Source organism: the organism of the source record quoted next (genome assembly GCF_019968955.1).
Source record: "MAG: Porospora cf. gigantea A chromosome Unknown PgA_NODE_583_length_14445_cov_348.937, whole genome shotgun sequence".
Lineage (NCBI taxonomy): Eukaryota > Apicomplexa > Conoidasida > Eugregarinorida > Porosporidae > Porospora > Porospora cf. gigantea A.
This window is the reverse complement of record NW_027151779.1, coordinates 1-14,445: the sequence shown is the minus strand read 5'-3', so window position 1 is coordinate 14,445 and position 14,445 is coordinate 1. Positions and strand designations below refer to the sequence as shown.

General features: G+C 54.5%; 11 protein-coding genes across 23 annotated transcripts; 3 read left to right on the top strand and 8 right to left on the bottom strand.

Moving 5' to 3' along the window:
• Nucleotides 1-134: 134 nt before the first annotated feature.
• On the bottom strand, nt 135-1,496 carry KVP18_001890 (uncharacterized protein; the record flags this gene model as incomplete). Its single annotated transcript, XM_067952339.1, has 1 exon — nt 135-1,496. One exon carries the CDS (start codon nt 1,494-1,496, stop codon nt 135-137), a length of 1,362 nt encoding a protein of 453 aa, XP_067807621.1.
• Nucleotides 1,497-1,516: 20 nt separating this feature from the next.
• On the bottom strand, nt 1,517-4,284 carry KVP18_001893 (uncharacterized protein; the record flags this gene model as incomplete). Of its 3 annotated transcripts, XM_067952346.1 has the most annotated exons (6): nt 1,517-2,613; nt 2,643-3,291; nt 3,320-3,549; nt 3,578-3,844; nt 3,873-4,177; nt 4,220-4,284. In XM_067952346.1, the coding sequence occupies 6 exons, from the start codon at nt 4,282-4,284 to the stop codon at nt 1,517-1,519; spliced, it is 2,613 nt and encodes an 870-aa protein (XP_067807628.1).
• A 118-nt stretch (nt 4,285-4,402) lies between these two features.
• KVP18_001896 (uncharacterized protein) lies at nt 4,403-5,413 on the top strand (the record flags this gene model as incomplete). Of its 2 annotated transcripts, none has more annotated exons than XM_067952354.1 (1): nt 4,403-5,413. In XM_067952354.1, the coding sequence occupies one exon, from the start codon at nt 4,403-4,405 to the stop codon at nt 5,411-5,413; it is 1,011 nt and encodes a 336-aa protein (XP_067807634.1). The 2 variants fall into 2 exon arrangements, with proteins under 2 accessions (XP_067807634.1, XP_067807633.1); XM_067952353.1 differs by having other exon boundaries at nt 4,550-5,413.
• A 3-nt stretch (nt 5,414-5,416) lies between these two features.
• Nucleotides 5,417-6,085, bottom strand: KVP18_001887 (uncharacterized protein; the record flags this gene model as incomplete). Of its 2 annotated transcripts, none has more annotated exons than XM_067952331.1 (1): nt 5,417-6,085. In XM_067952331.1, the coding sequence occupies one exon, from the start codon at nt 6,083-6,085 to the stop codon at nt 5,417-5,419; it is 669 nt and encodes a 222-aa protein (XP_067807613.1). The 2 variants fall into 2 exon arrangements, with proteins under 2 accessions (XP_067807613.1, XP_067807614.1); XM_067952332.1 differs by having other exon boundaries at nt 5,417-5,983.
• Nucleotides 6,086-6,154: 69 nt separating this feature from the next.
• Nucleotides 6,155-7,081, bottom strand: KVP18_001889 (uncharacterized protein; the record flags this gene model as incomplete). Of its 3 annotated transcripts, XM_067952336.1 has the most annotated exons (3): nt 6,155-6,417; nt 6,447-6,984; nt 7,013-7,081. In XM_067952336.1, 3 exons carry the CDS (start codon nt 7,079-7,081, stop codon nt 6,155-6,157), a joined length of 870 nt encoding a protein of 289 aa, XP_067807618.1. The 3 variants fall into 3 exon arrangements, with proteins under 3 accessions (XP_067807618.1, XP_067807620.1, XP_067807619.1); XM_067952338.1 differs by lacking the exons at nt 6,447-6,984; nt 7,013-7,081 and having other exon boundaries at nt 6,155-6,424; XM_067952337.1 differs by lacking the exons at nt 6,155-6,417; nt 7,013-7,081 and having other exon boundaries at nt 6,436-6,864.
• Nucleotides 7,082-7,119: 38 nt separating this feature from the next.
• Nucleotides 7,120-9,304, bottom strand: KVP18_001891 (uncharacterized protein; the record flags this gene model as incomplete). Of its 3 annotated transcripts, XM_067952342.1 has the most annotated exons (2): nt 7,120-8,268; nt 8,297-9,304. In XM_067952342.1, the coding sequence occupies 2 exons, from the start codon at nt 9,302-9,304 to the stop codon at nt 7,120-7,122; spliced, it is 2,157 nt and encodes a 718-aa protein (XP_067807624.1). The 3 variants fall into 3 exon arrangements, with proteins under 3 accessions (XP_067807624.1, XP_067807622.1, XP_067807623.1); XM_067952340.1 differs by lacking the exon at nt 8,297-9,304 and having other exon boundaries at nt 7,120-8,253; XM_067952341.1 differs by lacking the exon at nt 7,120-8,268 and having other exon boundaries at nt 8,273-9,304.
• A 36-nt stretch (nt 9,305-9,340) lies between these two features.
• Nucleotides 9,341-10,580, top strand: KVP18_001892 (uncharacterized protein; the record flags this gene model as incomplete). Of its 2 annotated transcripts, XM_067952343.1 has the most annotated exons (2): nt 9,341-9,399; nt 9,500-10,580. In XM_067952343.1, the coding sequence occupies 2 exons, from the start codon at nt 9,341-9,343 to the stop codon at nt 10,578-10,580; spliced, it is 1,140 nt and encodes a 379-aa protein (XP_067807625.1). The 2 variants fall into 2 exon arrangements, with proteins under 2 accessions (XP_067807625.1, XP_067807626.1); XM_067952344.1 differs by lacking the exon at nt 9,341-9,399 and having other exon boundaries at nt 9,489-10,580.
• Nucleotides 10,581-11,014: 434 nt separating this feature from the next.
• Nucleotides 11,015-11,560, bottom strand: KVP18_001895 (uncharacterized protein; the record flags this gene model as incomplete). The annotated part of the gene is made up of 1 exon (XM_067952352.1): nt 11,015-11,560. The coding sequence occupies one exon, from the start codon at nt 11,558-11,560 to the stop codon at nt 11,015-11,017; it is 546 nt and encodes a 181-aa protein (XP_067807632.1).
• Nucleotides 11,561-11,776: 216 nt separating this feature from the next.
• On the top strand, nt 11,777-12,958 carry KVP18_001894 (uncharacterized protein; the record flags this gene model as incomplete). 2 transcript variants are annotated; one of them, XM_067952348.1, is made up of 1 exon in its annotated part: nt 11,777-12,958. In XM_067952348.1, one exon carries the CDS (start codon nt 11,777-11,779, stop codon nt 12,956-12,958), a length of 1,182 nt encoding a protein of 393 aa, XP_067807630.1. The 2 variants fall into 2 exon arrangements, with proteins under 2 accessions (XP_067807630.1, XP_067807631.1); XM_067952349.1 differs by having other exon boundaries at nt 11,978-12,958.
• Nucleotides 12,959-12,977: 19 nt separating this feature from the next.
• KVP18_005145 (uncharacterized protein) lies at nt 12,978-13,381 on the bottom strand (the record flags this gene model as incomplete). Its single annotated transcript, XM_067949516.1, has 2 exons — nt 12,978-13,284; nt 13,314-13,381. The coding sequence occupies 2 exons, from the start codon at nt 13,379-13,381 to the stop codon at nt 12,978-12,980; spliced, it is 375 nt and encodes a 124-aa protein (XP_067807635.1).
• Nucleotides 13,382-13,411: 30 nt separating this feature from the next.
• On the bottom strand, nt 13,412-14,388 carry KVP18_001888 (uncharacterized protein; the record flags this gene model as incomplete). Of its 3 annotated transcripts, XM_067952334.1 has the most annotated exons (3): nt 13,412-13,634; nt 13,663-14,263; nt 14,293-14,388. In XM_067952334.1, coding segments are annotated over 3 exons (920 nt in total), but the record flags the coding sequence as incomplete, so codon positions are not given. The 3 variants fall into 3 exon arrangements, with proteins under 3 accessions (XP_067807616.1, XP_067807617.1, XP_067807615.1); XM_067952335.1 differs by lacking the exons at nt 13,663-14,263; nt 14,293-14,388 and having other exon boundaries at nt 13,412-13,609; XM_067952333.1 differs by lacking the exons at nt 13,412-13,634; nt 14,293-14,388 and having other exon boundaries at nt 13,659-13,988.
• Nucleotides 14,389-14,445: the final 57 nt, after the last annotated feature.

Below are 14,445 nucleotides of genomic sequence, written 5' to 3'. Positions count from 1 at the left end.
TGAAAAGGTTGGTGTAGCAGGTGGTAGAACGACGCTTATCGTCTGAGCTGTACAGAAGCGTAGCGCTTGGGCTGCGATTGTTGGAGGTTGGCCTCGCGTTTTCATTGTGCCTGTGTGAATACTGACCATGACGCTCACTTCATTGCCAACGGCGTATTGGAGTCTTGTGGTGTGCGGAACGGAGACGAACTCTCGAGGGAAGACGGCCGAGAGACTGACGCGGGGAGTAGCAACGACTGTCGGCGCGGCTGCGTAGGGGCCGCCTGTGACGGGCTTGGCTGCTTCATATCTTCCTTATGGACGACACGAGGCTTCTCAGAGGCCCTCAGGGGGGTCAGTTTCTCAGAGGCCCTCAGGGGGGTCAGTCCCAATGTGTCCCAGGCAGAAATACTATTGAAGGTGATGCTGCCTCGGCGTAGCTTTGGTTTTGTGAGATGCTTCTTCACCATGGAGCCCTCCTCCGCAAGAGTCGCACGTTTCGTAGGCTCCATGGGGCTTGCTGACTGCGAAGGCTCCATGGGACTTGCTGACTTCGAAGGCTCCACGAAGCTTGCTGACTTCGAAAGCTCCACGAAGCTTGCTGACTTCGAAGGCTCCACGAAGCTTGACTTCGAAAGCTCCACGAAGCTTGCTGACTTCGAAGGCTCCTTGGGGCTTGCTGACTTTAAAGGCTCCTTGGGACTTGCTGACAGCGAAGGCTCCATGGAAGGTGGAACGGACTTTTCGGGCGGCACATGAAGCGGTTTCAGTCTGCTGCTGAAGAGCGGCCCCTTGCCAGGACTGACATACGAGAAGTCAGCCTCTTCAAACACGTACGCAGGCGTCATGAATTCCTCGTCGTCCCTTGCCTCTTCGAACCGTCGGATGTCCCTCTCAATCGACGCCATGGACTCCCGCAATGTCTGAGGGTCGTACAGGGACTCTGTGGGAGTCATCGGGAGGTTGGATGGCATGTACGGGCTGCGCGTCAGCGGACGTTGTTCCGCGTCGGACCCTCTCCTACCGACGTAAAGCTGCAGCGGGGCCATGTCCAGGCAGAACTTGCATCGGGGACACACCAGCCCCGCCGCAGACCGTCTTGAGGTCAAGCAGTAGAAGCGACCAGGCTCGAGCAGGGGCAGCAACGGCTCTATCTCCTCGTCACACTGGGGTCTGTGACGAGAGACGTCCGGAAACTCAGTGGACCACGATACTGGAGTGCTATCTGCAGTCTCTGGTATCAAGGACGTGGGAAGGCCTGGGGTGCTCCTGGGGTCTTCTCGTGGCGTTTTTATCTTTCGCCCATGGCTGGTGACCGAGACCTTGCTTGTATCTCCCAACTTCGGAGACTTCTCAGCCCGTCGCAGATAGGAAGGCCTCTTTGCTCTTGACGTTGTACGGGCTGCACTCTTGCACACCGGCGTTATTCCCTGCCTCGCGCGACTCGCGACAGTCGGCTTGCCGTAGTTCGGAACGGATCTAGACGTAGACCTGACGGGTGGAGTCACTTTGGGCATTTAAAAAGGTTTTTAGTTTTTCAATTTTGTGAGACACAATTCTGAGCAGAGATCATCCAAGAATCGACTGCAGAGAAAGCGCGCTTCACCGCGATGGCCACGAAGTCCCCCAAGCGCGACTCAAGCATGTCTGCTCGATCTTGACTCGACAACAAGAGGAGTACTCTCTTCTTACTCACTTGTTTCGGTGGCTGCAGCACCTGGTTGAACGGTAGCTCCTCCTTGGGCGGTGCAATCTTCGTCTCCAGCAGGTCCGAATCGTTAGCGTCGCCTCGGAAGACGACAATAAGCCCTCTGTACCCCTTGCGATGGTATTCTGCGAACTCGGAGTCACGCAAATCACACCTGTCAACCGACCGTATTCGGCGCAAAGGGCACACGCAGGTAATTCTGGCCTCCAAGAACCCCATTGATGAAGGCACGGTCACCAGTAGGTTACCTGAGTGAATGATAAGATAACGTGGGGATGGCCTTCGTGCTGGCGTGCAGATCCAACTTTTCATGAGCCAGACGTTCTCATCGGCTATCATTTGGGAGGACGGAATGCCAAGGCAGTCGTCCAATGCAGGCGGTTGCGAAATGCCTAAACTCGGTCGCGCCCGCGGCGACTCCTGTAGTAAAAATGACCTCAGCGCCATCACGGCGGAGAACAGTTGTAGTTGGTTACCTAGATCCAACTCAACCTTCTTTGACGGCACCCAGCACCACAACGACCTCGACCGGAGGTCATTGAAGAACGATGTGCGAGCCAATAATGCCGGCGGCAGCGCGCCGACATCTGCCGCGGACACCGACACGGGTTGGTTGCCAGCGAACTCGGCGCAAGCCAAGTCAATTAGGAGCTGCCACTTGCCTCTGTGCTCTGAAGCCATGTTGAGCTCCGCGCCTTCGGTCAGATTGACTGAAACACGGATGTCACGGTGAATGGACTCCAGGAATCCTGAGCACTCATCACTCATCCTCCGAAGCACTTCGTGATTGAATGGCACCTCCTCCAACACAACGACTACCGTCCGAAGGAGTGCTCGAGCCACCACGTGCCTCATCTTCTTTCGGTACACGTGTGCATTGTGGAGTGTTCGGAGCAGTGCGCTCTCCTCGGGGATCATGTCAGATGCTGGATCACGACTGCCGTCGTAGACTCACAAGCGCGAGTGAGACGAAAGTCCTCCGCGGCCAACTGCACCAGAGCCGCTGCAAACAGGACCAACGAGTCAGTGTGAACCCCATCGCATGCGCCAGACAGCCACTCAAGAAGTTTCACCTTTAGAGGGTTGGGTCGTAGCTTTCTCCGACAGCAAACGCTGCTTCCCAGGCGGCTGATCCCGCTGAGGACCACAGGCGGAGGCACTTTGAACAGACTAGCCCAGGTCCGGCATGAACACGCGGGGAGCAGAGGCGAGCGGCTGCCCGCGAAGACCTCACTGACAGGGGTTGTGGCCAGTCTAGTTGTGGAAAACAGCACAGATAACCATGCCGCCGGCGGCTCCGCGACGAATCTGAACTCCGTAGGTACTTCTGAAGACAGTAGTAACGCTGACAGGAAGGGTCTGTACGAAGGCATCGACGTCATCATGGCGTGCAGGACTCCCATGGCAATAAGCGGGTGTAAAGGCGGCTCTTCATGTCTGGAATCCGCGCCAACCACCCCTAAATAGTCTGCTTCCATTCTTGCGTCGCCAAGATGCCGGTCATCCCACAACACAGCAGATTCTTTCTTTTGGTCGATGTGACCAAGAAAGGCTGGAAGGAGGTACGGCAACACAACTGCATGGGTTATCGCGTGAAACAGCGACTGAGTTGGGAGGACACGACGCACTCACCTGAGAGACTTCTGGCTTGTTCAGGCACAATACATCCTCCAGAAAAAGACAGACATCTACCAAGTCGTCCCTCAATGACTTCATCTTTTGCAAGGCAACGGCGGTTTTGTCGAAGGCGATCAGTTGCAGTTTTTGTTGCCACGCAGTGACGACATCCCGGAGACTTAGAGCTATGCATTCGAACACGGAGTATCGACTGGTGATGGACTGCTGAACTCCCGCATCGTCAACTGCGTGAACGTCTGTCCATCCGCCTACAGCCGAGCAACGCCAAAGTCATGTTTCGGACGGTCGTTTTCACGAGCGCATCCTTGGAGAATAGGAACTTGAGCCCATGCAGCAACAATGGGAACGAGGAGCACGCGTCGTTGTGCATGAATCTGACCGTCTTTGGGGAGAGCATCCTGGAGACCGATTTCAAGAAGTTCACATACCAACTGATGAGTTCATCATCCAGGTAGGAGTCAGATAGACAGAGAGGAGTAGCGACAACCTTATTTAGTAAGTTGCGAGACATGAGGCAGTCTGAATGAGGAGCGTTGAATTTGCTCACAAAGCGATCCTTCCTGTTTGAGATTCTGTAGTAGAACGTTCAGAGATTGGAACAGTTGAATTTGTAGCGGAGCGACGTTGTGAACGCCTGAGAATGTAGCAAAGAAGGCGACAATACGGTCAAGCATGCGGGACTCGCAGAAGAGGGTGAAGTACGTCTCGTCACCTCTCTGTTCTCCTATTACTACAAGCTCAGATACGGCTCTTAGCGTCTCAGATATGCTGCTGACATCAATTGGTTTGCCAGGCAGCCGACATCCCTCCTCCAAAGATAACAGTTGAAGGTCGAAGCACTCCAGAACTTCTCTGGAACAAGGTGTGAGCCTGACGAACTGATAAAATGCTCACTTCAACCGGTCGAGTGATACTTCTTCATGCTCCGGCGCTGGAGCCGGTTTACTCCAAAGCCACATTGGAGACGTTTCTAAGTATTGTGGATTAAGCATAGAAGAGACTGATTACATCATCGAGCGTGTCAGCTCCCCGTTTGTGATCTTCGGAATATCTATTACCGACCGGCAATTTATTGGGATGTCAGCGACAGGTACTCCAAGCGTCATGTCTTTCGATGTGGAACCTTCAGCTGATGAACTTCCGCGAAAGCCATTGGTCTCTGTGTCAGTTATACCAACAACCGCAGCTGGATTGACACAAGCGCAGCGTGCGCGACGACTGACCATGCTAACGTGGATGCATATCGTTTTATGCATCGTCTACTTTACACAAGGAGCACTTGCCATTTATTACGGAAACGTAGCCCAAGCTTTTGAGAATGTCTACTTTATGCCAGCTGAATCAACAGTCTTGCGGTCCTTGGCCTACGGTCCGACACAAATCAATGACCCTACGAACAAGTCGGGGTCCTTTGTCTCAAGATGTATCGGATATCCGGCTGCTGTCACTGTGTGGGAACTCATGAAGATATGGGTGATGCCTGTGTCCCAGACGGCTTCGGTTCCGCTTCTGTTCGCTGGTGTTTTCCATGGGGCGCAGTTCTGGACATTAATCATTAAGAACGAAACTTACCAGGCGTGGCTGAAATCTGGGAACAACCCTATGCGCTGGATTTTCAGCGCTGTCATCATGTCCTGGCTGGTTATTGACCTGCAGTTACTGAGTCAGGTGGCAAACGTCCTAACCCATGTGTCCAACGTGATGCTCATTGGCATTTCGATGTTCCTCAACCTCCTCTTTGAGCTCTACAATCCATGGAAAGCTGATCTCCCTCCGTCGAGCGTCGACTGGCGATGCTACCTTTTGTCATGGATGGCACTGCTACCTCCTTTTGTCTACATGTGGACTTACGTCATCGCGTTGGGCTCCATGGTGCAATGGTTTGTATGGCCCACCCTTGCTTGTTTCACCGGTTTGACGATCATCCAGCAGCTGATTCCCGTTGTTGTGATTAAGCGCATGTGTTTCTTTCGCTCCTTCTACACTGGTGAACTGGTTTACGCCCTTCTGTCCTTGACGTTGACGACATCTGTTGTATGGTTTATTGTTGCCGGCGGCCCAGGCCTCAATGGCATTTCGATTGTTTAGTTTTCAAACAACTTCTCGTGAGCGCCTCCTGAGTATTTCGCTGGCAGTTTCTGACGTGCTGTACTCAAGGCCTGCCCCCTGTAAGTAGGCCTCAATCCTCAGCTGTTCTTGTAGGGAAGCAAGGCTCCATACTGTGCTAAGGCCAAGAATGCTGAGGATCAGTCCTTCGACACAGCTCAAGGTGAGTAGTAACGGACTCGAAGTCGTACCTCGACGCACCATGAACCACTGTATGTCTGCCTTTGACCAAAGAGTGCCAAGAGCTCCTGATTCTCTGAAAACGAAGAAGATGGCAGTGAGCATCGATATCCACAGAATCACGTCGATCAGGTATTGAAAGACCATGAGAACCTTACATGTGCCAACCACGCTCTCATCCCGCGTGACCACTCCGATGAGACAGGATATGCCCACAACCACCTGCATACAGGCGAACATCGACACACAGCCGACCAATACGCTGTCCGTGCGCCTGAGCAGGAAACCTGTGGTTCCTAATGCTAGGCCGTTGAGCACGGAGATGACGCTGGACGCGAAGGCTGCCTTTTGAATGCTCATGCATCCGCACATGCACCGTCGGTGATGGCTCTTTTCTGGTTTCAGGGTGAGCATCGACTTAACAGACTGGACCGAGGCTCGCTGGGACGCTGGATCGGAAGATAGTTGAGACATGATCAAAAGGGCGAAACTGCACGCACACAGATGGCCTTGGCGTAACTTCGTTTGAGGTGGGCCACGCAACTACCTGCGGTTGAACTGGTACTTGTAGGGTGTGCATGGAAAGGCCCCTCTCCTGTCTTGCGGGCTCCACTTGTTCAGGTAGGCTTTTTGAGGCGGCTTGCATGCCATCAGAAAGTCGAAATCTTCACTTTGAAGGTAGCGCACGGCATATTCAGTATCGTAGTCACAGGTGTGAAGCAAGTTGAGGGCGAAATCCGGATAGAAGGGAAAATGAACTTTCTCCAAGGGCCACTGGGATTCCACGTCCTCTCTAAATGCAGCCACTGCCATACCAACTCGCCTCAAGACTCACGTTTCTCCTTTTGAGCTTCCAGGGCCAAATCGCTCCACTTTCTGCGAAGAACGTAGGGCGAGAACATCGTCTCGCATTCGCTAAGCCCCCTGTGTAGACGAGTCATTACGACCTCTTTTTTGCATGAGAGCATCGGGTCCAAGGTGGAGTAGCTGGCCCCAACAGCCTCAGCCTCCAGATAGAAACGGGGTTCATTGGGGACTTGAAATCCGGGGCCCACGTTGATTTTAGCGTTGTTGTCCCAAGTGCCCTCGCTCATTATGACGTTGTTCTCCTTGGGTTTCGTAGCAGTCTGGGTTCGACGAGTGGATCGCCTGGGTCTCATTCCAGTGATGCTGTCCACAGGCAAAGGGGCGTCCTCCTCTCGAGCTTCGTGGGCCCATGTGTGTCCTAATTTCATTAGTACGTTAGTCTTCATGTCTCGGCACACAGGACAAAACCAGCGAGAGCTGTCTGGCTGAGGTTCCACCGACCTTTCTAAGCATTCAACATGAAACGACTTGATACAGCTGTCACAACAGACCAGTTCACCCCCTCCCTGCGTCCAGACCCAGCCCGCGACACACCTGGCACTCGTAGCATGTGGAGTCGTTCTCTGTCTTTACAGAGGGACGTTCGCTAGGTTTAAGGTACATGACCCTATTTAATTAAATTATTACTGTTACTGATGTTCTCATAGAATGCCGTCCGAGTAGCGCTTGGTCTTGAAGAATGGATGATTGAGCGCCTCCGCGGCCGATAGGCGCTTGGCTGGATCCACTGTTAACAGTTGCTGGATCAAATCAACGAAGTCGTGGTCGTCAGTGCGCAGTCGTTGGCGAAGGCTGCTCAACTTTGGTAAGAAAAGCGTCACAGACCCGTCATCCTCCACCTGGAACAGCTGGCCGTCCTCAGTGAAGAGTATAGATTTGTTCGCCCCGCGTGACACCATGTAGAATGGGAACTCGCCCACAATGCTGTACACGCGTGCCAACATCGCACCGACCCCGTCATGCTCGCCAACGATGTTAAACAGGACGTAGCCGGTCCAGAGCTCAGCGAGAATGCAACCCAGTGCCCACAGATCGATCTTGGCGTCGAACGGCAGTCCAAAAATGACTTCAGGTGCCCGGTAGGACCTCGACGTCAGATAGGTGGCCAAGTGGTCGTCAATGAAGCACGAGGAGCCAAAGTCGATTAGGCGCACCTCAGCAGTGACCTCGTTCTTTACGAGGATGTTCTCGGGTTTCAAGTCAGCGTGCACCACTCCTAGCGAGTGCACGTAGACGAGTGCGTAGAGAACCTGAAACGCGATCCGCTGGATGCGCCCCATAGTGAAGTAGCGCTCGCCGCGTCCTTTGCAGACCTTGCCGTGCTCGTAAAGATTGAGCCCGAGAACCTCCGTCACGATGATCAGGTGCTCATGCGTGTAAAAATAGTCGTAGAACTGTAAACAGAAGACGTTGGAGACGTCGTCAACATTGTCGTGGAGGTAGCGTAGTATAGATATCTCGTCCAGAGACTGGTCGAAAGATTCTTTTGTGTTGTTAATGACCTTGAGGCAGACTGTTTTCTCCGTCTCGAGGTCCAGGCAACAGACTGTTCTAGAGAACGCCGCCTCGCCAAGTCTGTGTAGAATCTTGTACCTGCCTGCAATAATATCACTGGCCTCCAAAGCCAGCTCCGTCGTCTGCTCCAGTCCCGTTTGCGTGCGCTTCCGGAGAACTCGGAGATTCATCACATCGAAGACGTCCCCGTGTTGTTTGAAAAACGCCCCGTCAGCCGGGTATTTGAACAGGCTTGACGTCTGCGCTTTACGATTGAGCATGTTGTGCCGATGGCGCTGCTTAACGCGCACACAGGCGACTCACCCTTCGATCTCCCCAACTGTATTCCTTCAGGTAGCGTGCCTTCCCGTGCTCGTCAAGGTCTTCTGAGGACTCCATCCCGAAGGCGGGAGACGGCATGCGCGGCGCGTCCGACTTCAAATCGCTGGCGGAGCCGAACATGGGCGACGCCGGTCGCTCCTCGCTCAGCGCCCGCGCTGAGGACTTCTCGCAAGCGCCGAACAGCTCGTCGTCGGCGTCTATGGTTGCGTGACTCGAGAGGTCCACAGCCTTGGGTGAGTCGGAGCGTAACTCCATGTCCGTGAAGGAGGCCACCGTGTGGGAGGATCTCCGACGATTGGAGAACACACGCACCCGGGGGATGCACTTAACTCTTTCATCTCCGACTTGGCGCATATGCAGCTCTGCACGGAATACACGCGTGGGCATAGTGCGTTTGCGGTAGCCACAATCGTTGTCGTGCGCGTACTCGTCCACCCTGAACGTATGATCCGGGCATGACGCGATGGCTTGGGGGTCGTAGGTCCCCGATCGACCTGTGCCTGGGTCGCTGAAATCCGGCACTGGCACATTGTACAGCAGCTCCCAAGCGTCGTCGACACGTGACATGCTGGCTTCTCGACTCTTCGCCACGTCTGTCGGTGTGAACGCGAACTGGAAGTCGTGGACAGGTTGAACTTCCCACGTGGTGCTCCTTTTCGGATTCAGAGCTCTGGCGCTCTGAGCGGCCGAAAGTGGAGTCAGCGTGAGCGTCCTGGGTACCGAGTCAGTAAGCTGCCGGACAAGGGCAGTGACCTCCGGCTGGGTCATGGGACCCCAGGAGGTCCGCAGGACCTCCACCGCGCGTTGCGCTTGCTTCTTCGTGTCCTTGACTGCCGTTGGCACGGTCGGCGGCGTGGGGACAGCTTGCTTCGCGACGCGTGCCTCTAAAAATGTCGCAGCTGCTTGATGGTCGTGTTTTCGGAGGGCGTCGAGGATATCTTCGAGATCCACGCTGGTTCTCGAACCAACTGGGACACTCCCAGCACTCATTTTTGGTGTATTTTTTGTTTCACGCAGCGATAGCAGATGTCCCTGCGAGGCCAAAGTATCACCGGCTTTCCGTTTCCTGCATCGCAGTCTCTGAAGTGGGCGATCTTCGGTCCCACCCCACAAACATGCAGGCATTTATAGGTCTCACTACCACAGCATCATTTTTATCACTGTAATTTCAGCAATGGCTTCCAGGGCAGTCGACACCATCACACCTGTCAAGGGCTCCCCCGCTGTCTCAACGGCAGCACCTAAATCCGAAAGCGCTCCCTTGGAGCGAATGGCACCAGAATGGATCCGGGTGAACTCAACGGGTCGCCTGCCTGCGAAGTTCTCGTCTTTGAAGAAGCTTCACGTGGTCGAGAAAACACTCGGTATGGTCCGACCGTGCTTGCCTCAGCGTATCGCAGATGCTGTGACGGAGTTAGTAAAGCACATGGAAGTCTACGTCCTGTACCATGAGGTTACCATCACCGTCCAAAGCAGGGAGGTCACGGTTCCACTACTATTCATCTCGGATGAGGCTATAGAGTCTGCGGACTCGGCTCGAGTCTGGCTTGAGAGCAAACGCGCGATCCTCGAGCAGTGCGCCTTGGAGAAGAAGAACGGCGTGGTCACCAACGTGCGCGACACCATCAGTCCTCTCTTCGAGGAAGAACTACCCGAAACCCAGTCTATGCGGCTACTGTTGCGCGAATCCTCGAGGCGAGTGTACGTCGCATCGGCCAACACCACGTTTGCGGACCTTAAGACGCTGCTCACCACTCAACTGGACGTGCATACCGGGTTGCTTTCGCGCCTCCCGGCGCGCGACGTGCTGCTCAGCTCCACGCCGGTGCACACGGCAATCAGTATGGCTGAGGAATGGTATCGCAATGAGTCGAACTGGCTCCGGGAAGCTACTAAGTTCGGGATGGCGATCGCCGTTCGCGCGATGGAGTTGGGGTACGACGCCGCATTGTTCGTGTTCGCTCTGTGTCTGGTGCCGATCAACTACGCCAGCGGCCTGCTACGTTTCTATTTGGCTCTGGGGCTGGTGCAACTGCACAGGTACTCCGTTGAGTACGGTTTGAAGACCCGCGTTGCAGAGCTTAAGGAGCGTGATTTCCGGCCCACCATATCAGAGAGACTTGGTGATCGAGTAAGTGCTGCCACTGTTGACAGGGTCCAGGAATTCGCCCGCACGACACTCACAGTCATCGAGAAGTCGGTCGACATCCTTGAGTCTAAAACCAAGGAGTCCGAGGCGGATATGAGCTCGAAGAAAGATGAGTAGTTTCACGTGTTTCAATGAAGCTGATGGTCCTGTTAGGACGTTAACGTTTAATTCTATAGAGTGGCGTCGTTACTTGAACGATTGGCTGTTCTACGTGCGCAAGGTGAGGTTGTAGAGACGAGAATACTCCAATTTAAAAGAATACTTCAATTTAACTGCTTTGTGAGACAGAAGGCGTGGGACTAGGGAGAGTGCGTGATGAGCGACAGTCTTGAGGACGAACACCTGCTCAGTACAAACGTTGACCACCGCAGGCTGGCAATCTGCGGAATCTTGGCCATTCGGACGACTGGGGTTTACAGGTGCCTGTGAAACTACGATAGTAAGCTGAAAGGGTTGAGTACATGTGTGCGTAGACTGTGCGTAGTGACAGTGCGTAGTGACAAAACGAGCGAGGCTCTTGAAAATCACGTCTCTTGACGTGGGCACGACGGTCAAAAGTCCAAGGTTTCGACCGCGTTCGGGCTCTCTGTGAACATTCCAGCTCCCACTGCAGCCAGGGCATTACGGAGCAGAAAGAAGAGCTTGCCCGTTCGCCGATACGCAAGTATCGCTGACCACTCAACCACTAGCGTCCCAACAACGAAGAGCATCACCCCCAAGGGCGGAGCCACCAGCCGCAGGGCAGGGTGGGCGGAGACGAGTGTGTTACCTTTAGCCCATTGACACAGCGAGAAGTAGATGAACGAGAAGACGATGCCCAGAAGGGCGTACACTATGTAGTGGCCTCTCTCAACTTTGTGAAGCAGCCCGTGACTCAAACGCAAAGTGCAGCCGTCCTCGTGCATTGCTAACACGGACAACCGGTGCAGGAGCCCAAACATGACTCCGGTCATAATTATGGCGGGGACCCAGAAGCCGGAGTCCTTGCCGTAACAGGTTCCTTTTACCAAGGAGAATGAAAAGTCCCCTAACGTTAAAAGGTAAATGACTGCTGAGGAGACGTTCTCGCGTCGACTTAGATAGTCTGATACATCCATTTTGTTAATACCGTTCCTTAAGCATGTTTGGGTGGGCTGGGCAAAGTCGGAAGAATTCAGATCCCAGAACTCGAGGCCGTAATTGATCCCAGAACTCGAGGCCAGCTCTAGGCCGTTAGCCTGGAAACAAGGATTTCGATGAAGTCTCTTTGCGACGGCATTTTTGGTTCCGTAACGCGTAGAAGGAAGAGTACAGACTGCTTGCGACCTTTTTCAATGCACCGGTTAAGCCGCTCCATGATGCATGCTTCTCTGGTGTTCGGTCTGACGCTTCAGGCACATCCACGGACGCAGTGCGTTCGTCCGAGATCTAAACCGGCGCCCCTCAGATGTGCCCCCGCAACAGTACTGCAGGGGTCGCCAGACGGGAAGGTGCTGACTTCCGGTCATGCTTCGGGTGAACTGCACCTGTTCCCTATGACTGTTATGACGTCGAGTACTCTGCAGGCCTTCCGAGGCCCCTTGGTATCCTCGATGGGAGATTTGGATCACCTCACTCCCCACTACGTCAACCAGATCTGCAGACCGAAACGCGTCGTGCTGAGTAGCCGGGGTACGCTCAAGCATGGGTTCCGCGTGAATTGCCTGGACTGGTATCACGACGGAGGGATGCTGATATCAGGATCTGCCGACGCTCGCCTCTCCTTCTGGGACGTGGAGGCCATGGAGGTTGTGAGGTCGCTGCCTTGTCAAGGTAGCCCCACGGCGGTCAGCTTCAATTTGAACAGCCCCCAGGTTGCTTATGGCGGTGCTACCGGCGTCCTGGGGGTCTCTGACATGCGCACTGGAGTCACCCGCGCTAATCTGTCCCCTCTAGAGTCCATGCAGCAACATGAGAGGGCTGTCGTGCTCGTCGGGTGGCTGAGCGACCACTCGTTAGTCAGCGCCGGAACCGAGGGCGTCGTGAGGATTTGGGATCTCCGGAAGGGGTCTCACAGAGGGCCGTCCCTGGCGTCTCCTCTCTTCGGGGGGATGGTGAAGGAGGCTCAGCTACCCGCCAGCCTGAGATATGGCACGAAGCGACAGAGACTGACTGCGCATATATCTCGTGCTCTCCAGGTGGACACGGCACTCTACTGCTATAACCCTACGACGGATGTACTGCACAGATTCCGACTGCCACACTTGTACGCGGAGTCTAGCGATGCGCTGCGACTCGGTGGGCGGCCGTCGGCGGGTCTGACGCATCACGAGGGCTCCGTCTACCTCACTCGGGGATCGGCCATTGTCGAGATCTCTCCCACGGGAGACCACTACAGCTACGACGGCTCATTCGACGGAGCCATACACTCAATCGCCTCGACTCAACTGGGTCTCTGGACACTTGGCAAAGCAAACATAGCCCAGTGCTGGAACCGTGACCGCTCTTACCTGGAAATGCTCGGTGAGGCTCAGTAGAACTTTTGCAGACGCGCGGCTAGCACTGGGTGCAGAGTGGTGAACTATGATAGCTGAGCCCTTGCCTCACTTTCCGCCTCAAGTGCTCGACGTCACTGCCCGAGTCTCCTATGACGGCAAGCATGAGCGCCTCCGACCCCAGCGTGCCCACAACCACTTTGCACTGCTTGAACTCGGCCACCTGCGCTCGAAACCGGTCGGAGAACGCCAGATACTCGCTAAAAATCGATACCACCAAGGCGACTACGTGTTGCAAGGACTGAAAGTCACTTGCCACCTCGTACGTCCGAGCCAGCGCGATTATGCCGCCGTCAAGGCTGGCGACTCTGACTGACGCCTCCCCGCCACCCCTTACACCACGTTGTTGACCGTTCCATCGAGTTGGGTCGCTAACACCGTTTGAAGCGTCTCTACAGAGAGCATCGAATTTTAAAAATTGCACAAACCCCCCAATCACTCCCCGTTCTTCCTGGAAAAGATGCTCTTCGCCTTGTTGAACGCAGACGGAATGCTGTCCTTCTTGCGAGACGAGCCGGCCTTCATCATTCGGTGGAACTCTGTGAAGTCCAAAACCCCATCTTCGTTCAAGTCCACTTCCCTAATGATAGCCTGAACCATGTCTTGGTCGAAGTCCTCATCTAAGAAGTTCATCTCCAACACGCGTTGGAGTTCGGTACTGCGTCATGCATAATTCGCGCCCTCACGGTGTGATCTTGCCATCATTGTCCAGGTCGAACACGCGGAACGCCTGTCGGAGAACTCTCTCCTGTTCGTACAATTTATGGTCAATGCTTGCCGCGATAAACTCGGTGTAGTCTATGGTGCCATTCCCATCAGTGTCAAGCTCCTCCAACAGCTCCATTACCTCGCCGTCGTAGTTTACGTTAAGCGACTGGAATGCTTGTTTGATTTCGCTGACGGTCAGGACACCGTCATGGTTCGCATCAAGGGCGAGGAAAATATCGTGTAGGGATCCGATTTCCTTCTCCGACATTTGGTAAGCTACGCACGTGATAGCCAACCGCTTCATGGTAGGGCACTTCCTGAAGGCTTTGAACTTCTCGAGCAGATCGACGCCTAATCGGTAGTTCAGCGGGTTTTCCTGGACGGCAGCGCTCTGAGCGTAGTACTGAATCCAGGGGTGTTGAATCGAGTCGGCAGCCGAAGGGCGCCGTCGAGGGTCATACGTCAAGAGCCGCCGGACTAGATCCTTCGCGTGCTCTGAGACCCGCTTCCAGTGTCGTGGATCAAAGGAGAACTCGCCGATCTTGACCTTCCGTAGTATTTCTTTATTGTCTTGTCCGTCTGCGTTAAACAAATAGCTCGCTGCCTACAAAAGGGAGGGTAACCGCAGAGAAGAATGTACAAAATCACCCCAGTGGACCAGATGTCACATCGCTTGTCGTAGTTTCCGAACAAGACCTCGGGGGCTACGTAATAGGGCGTGCCAACCACGGAGCTGAACTTGTGGTTTTTGCCGCACTTCG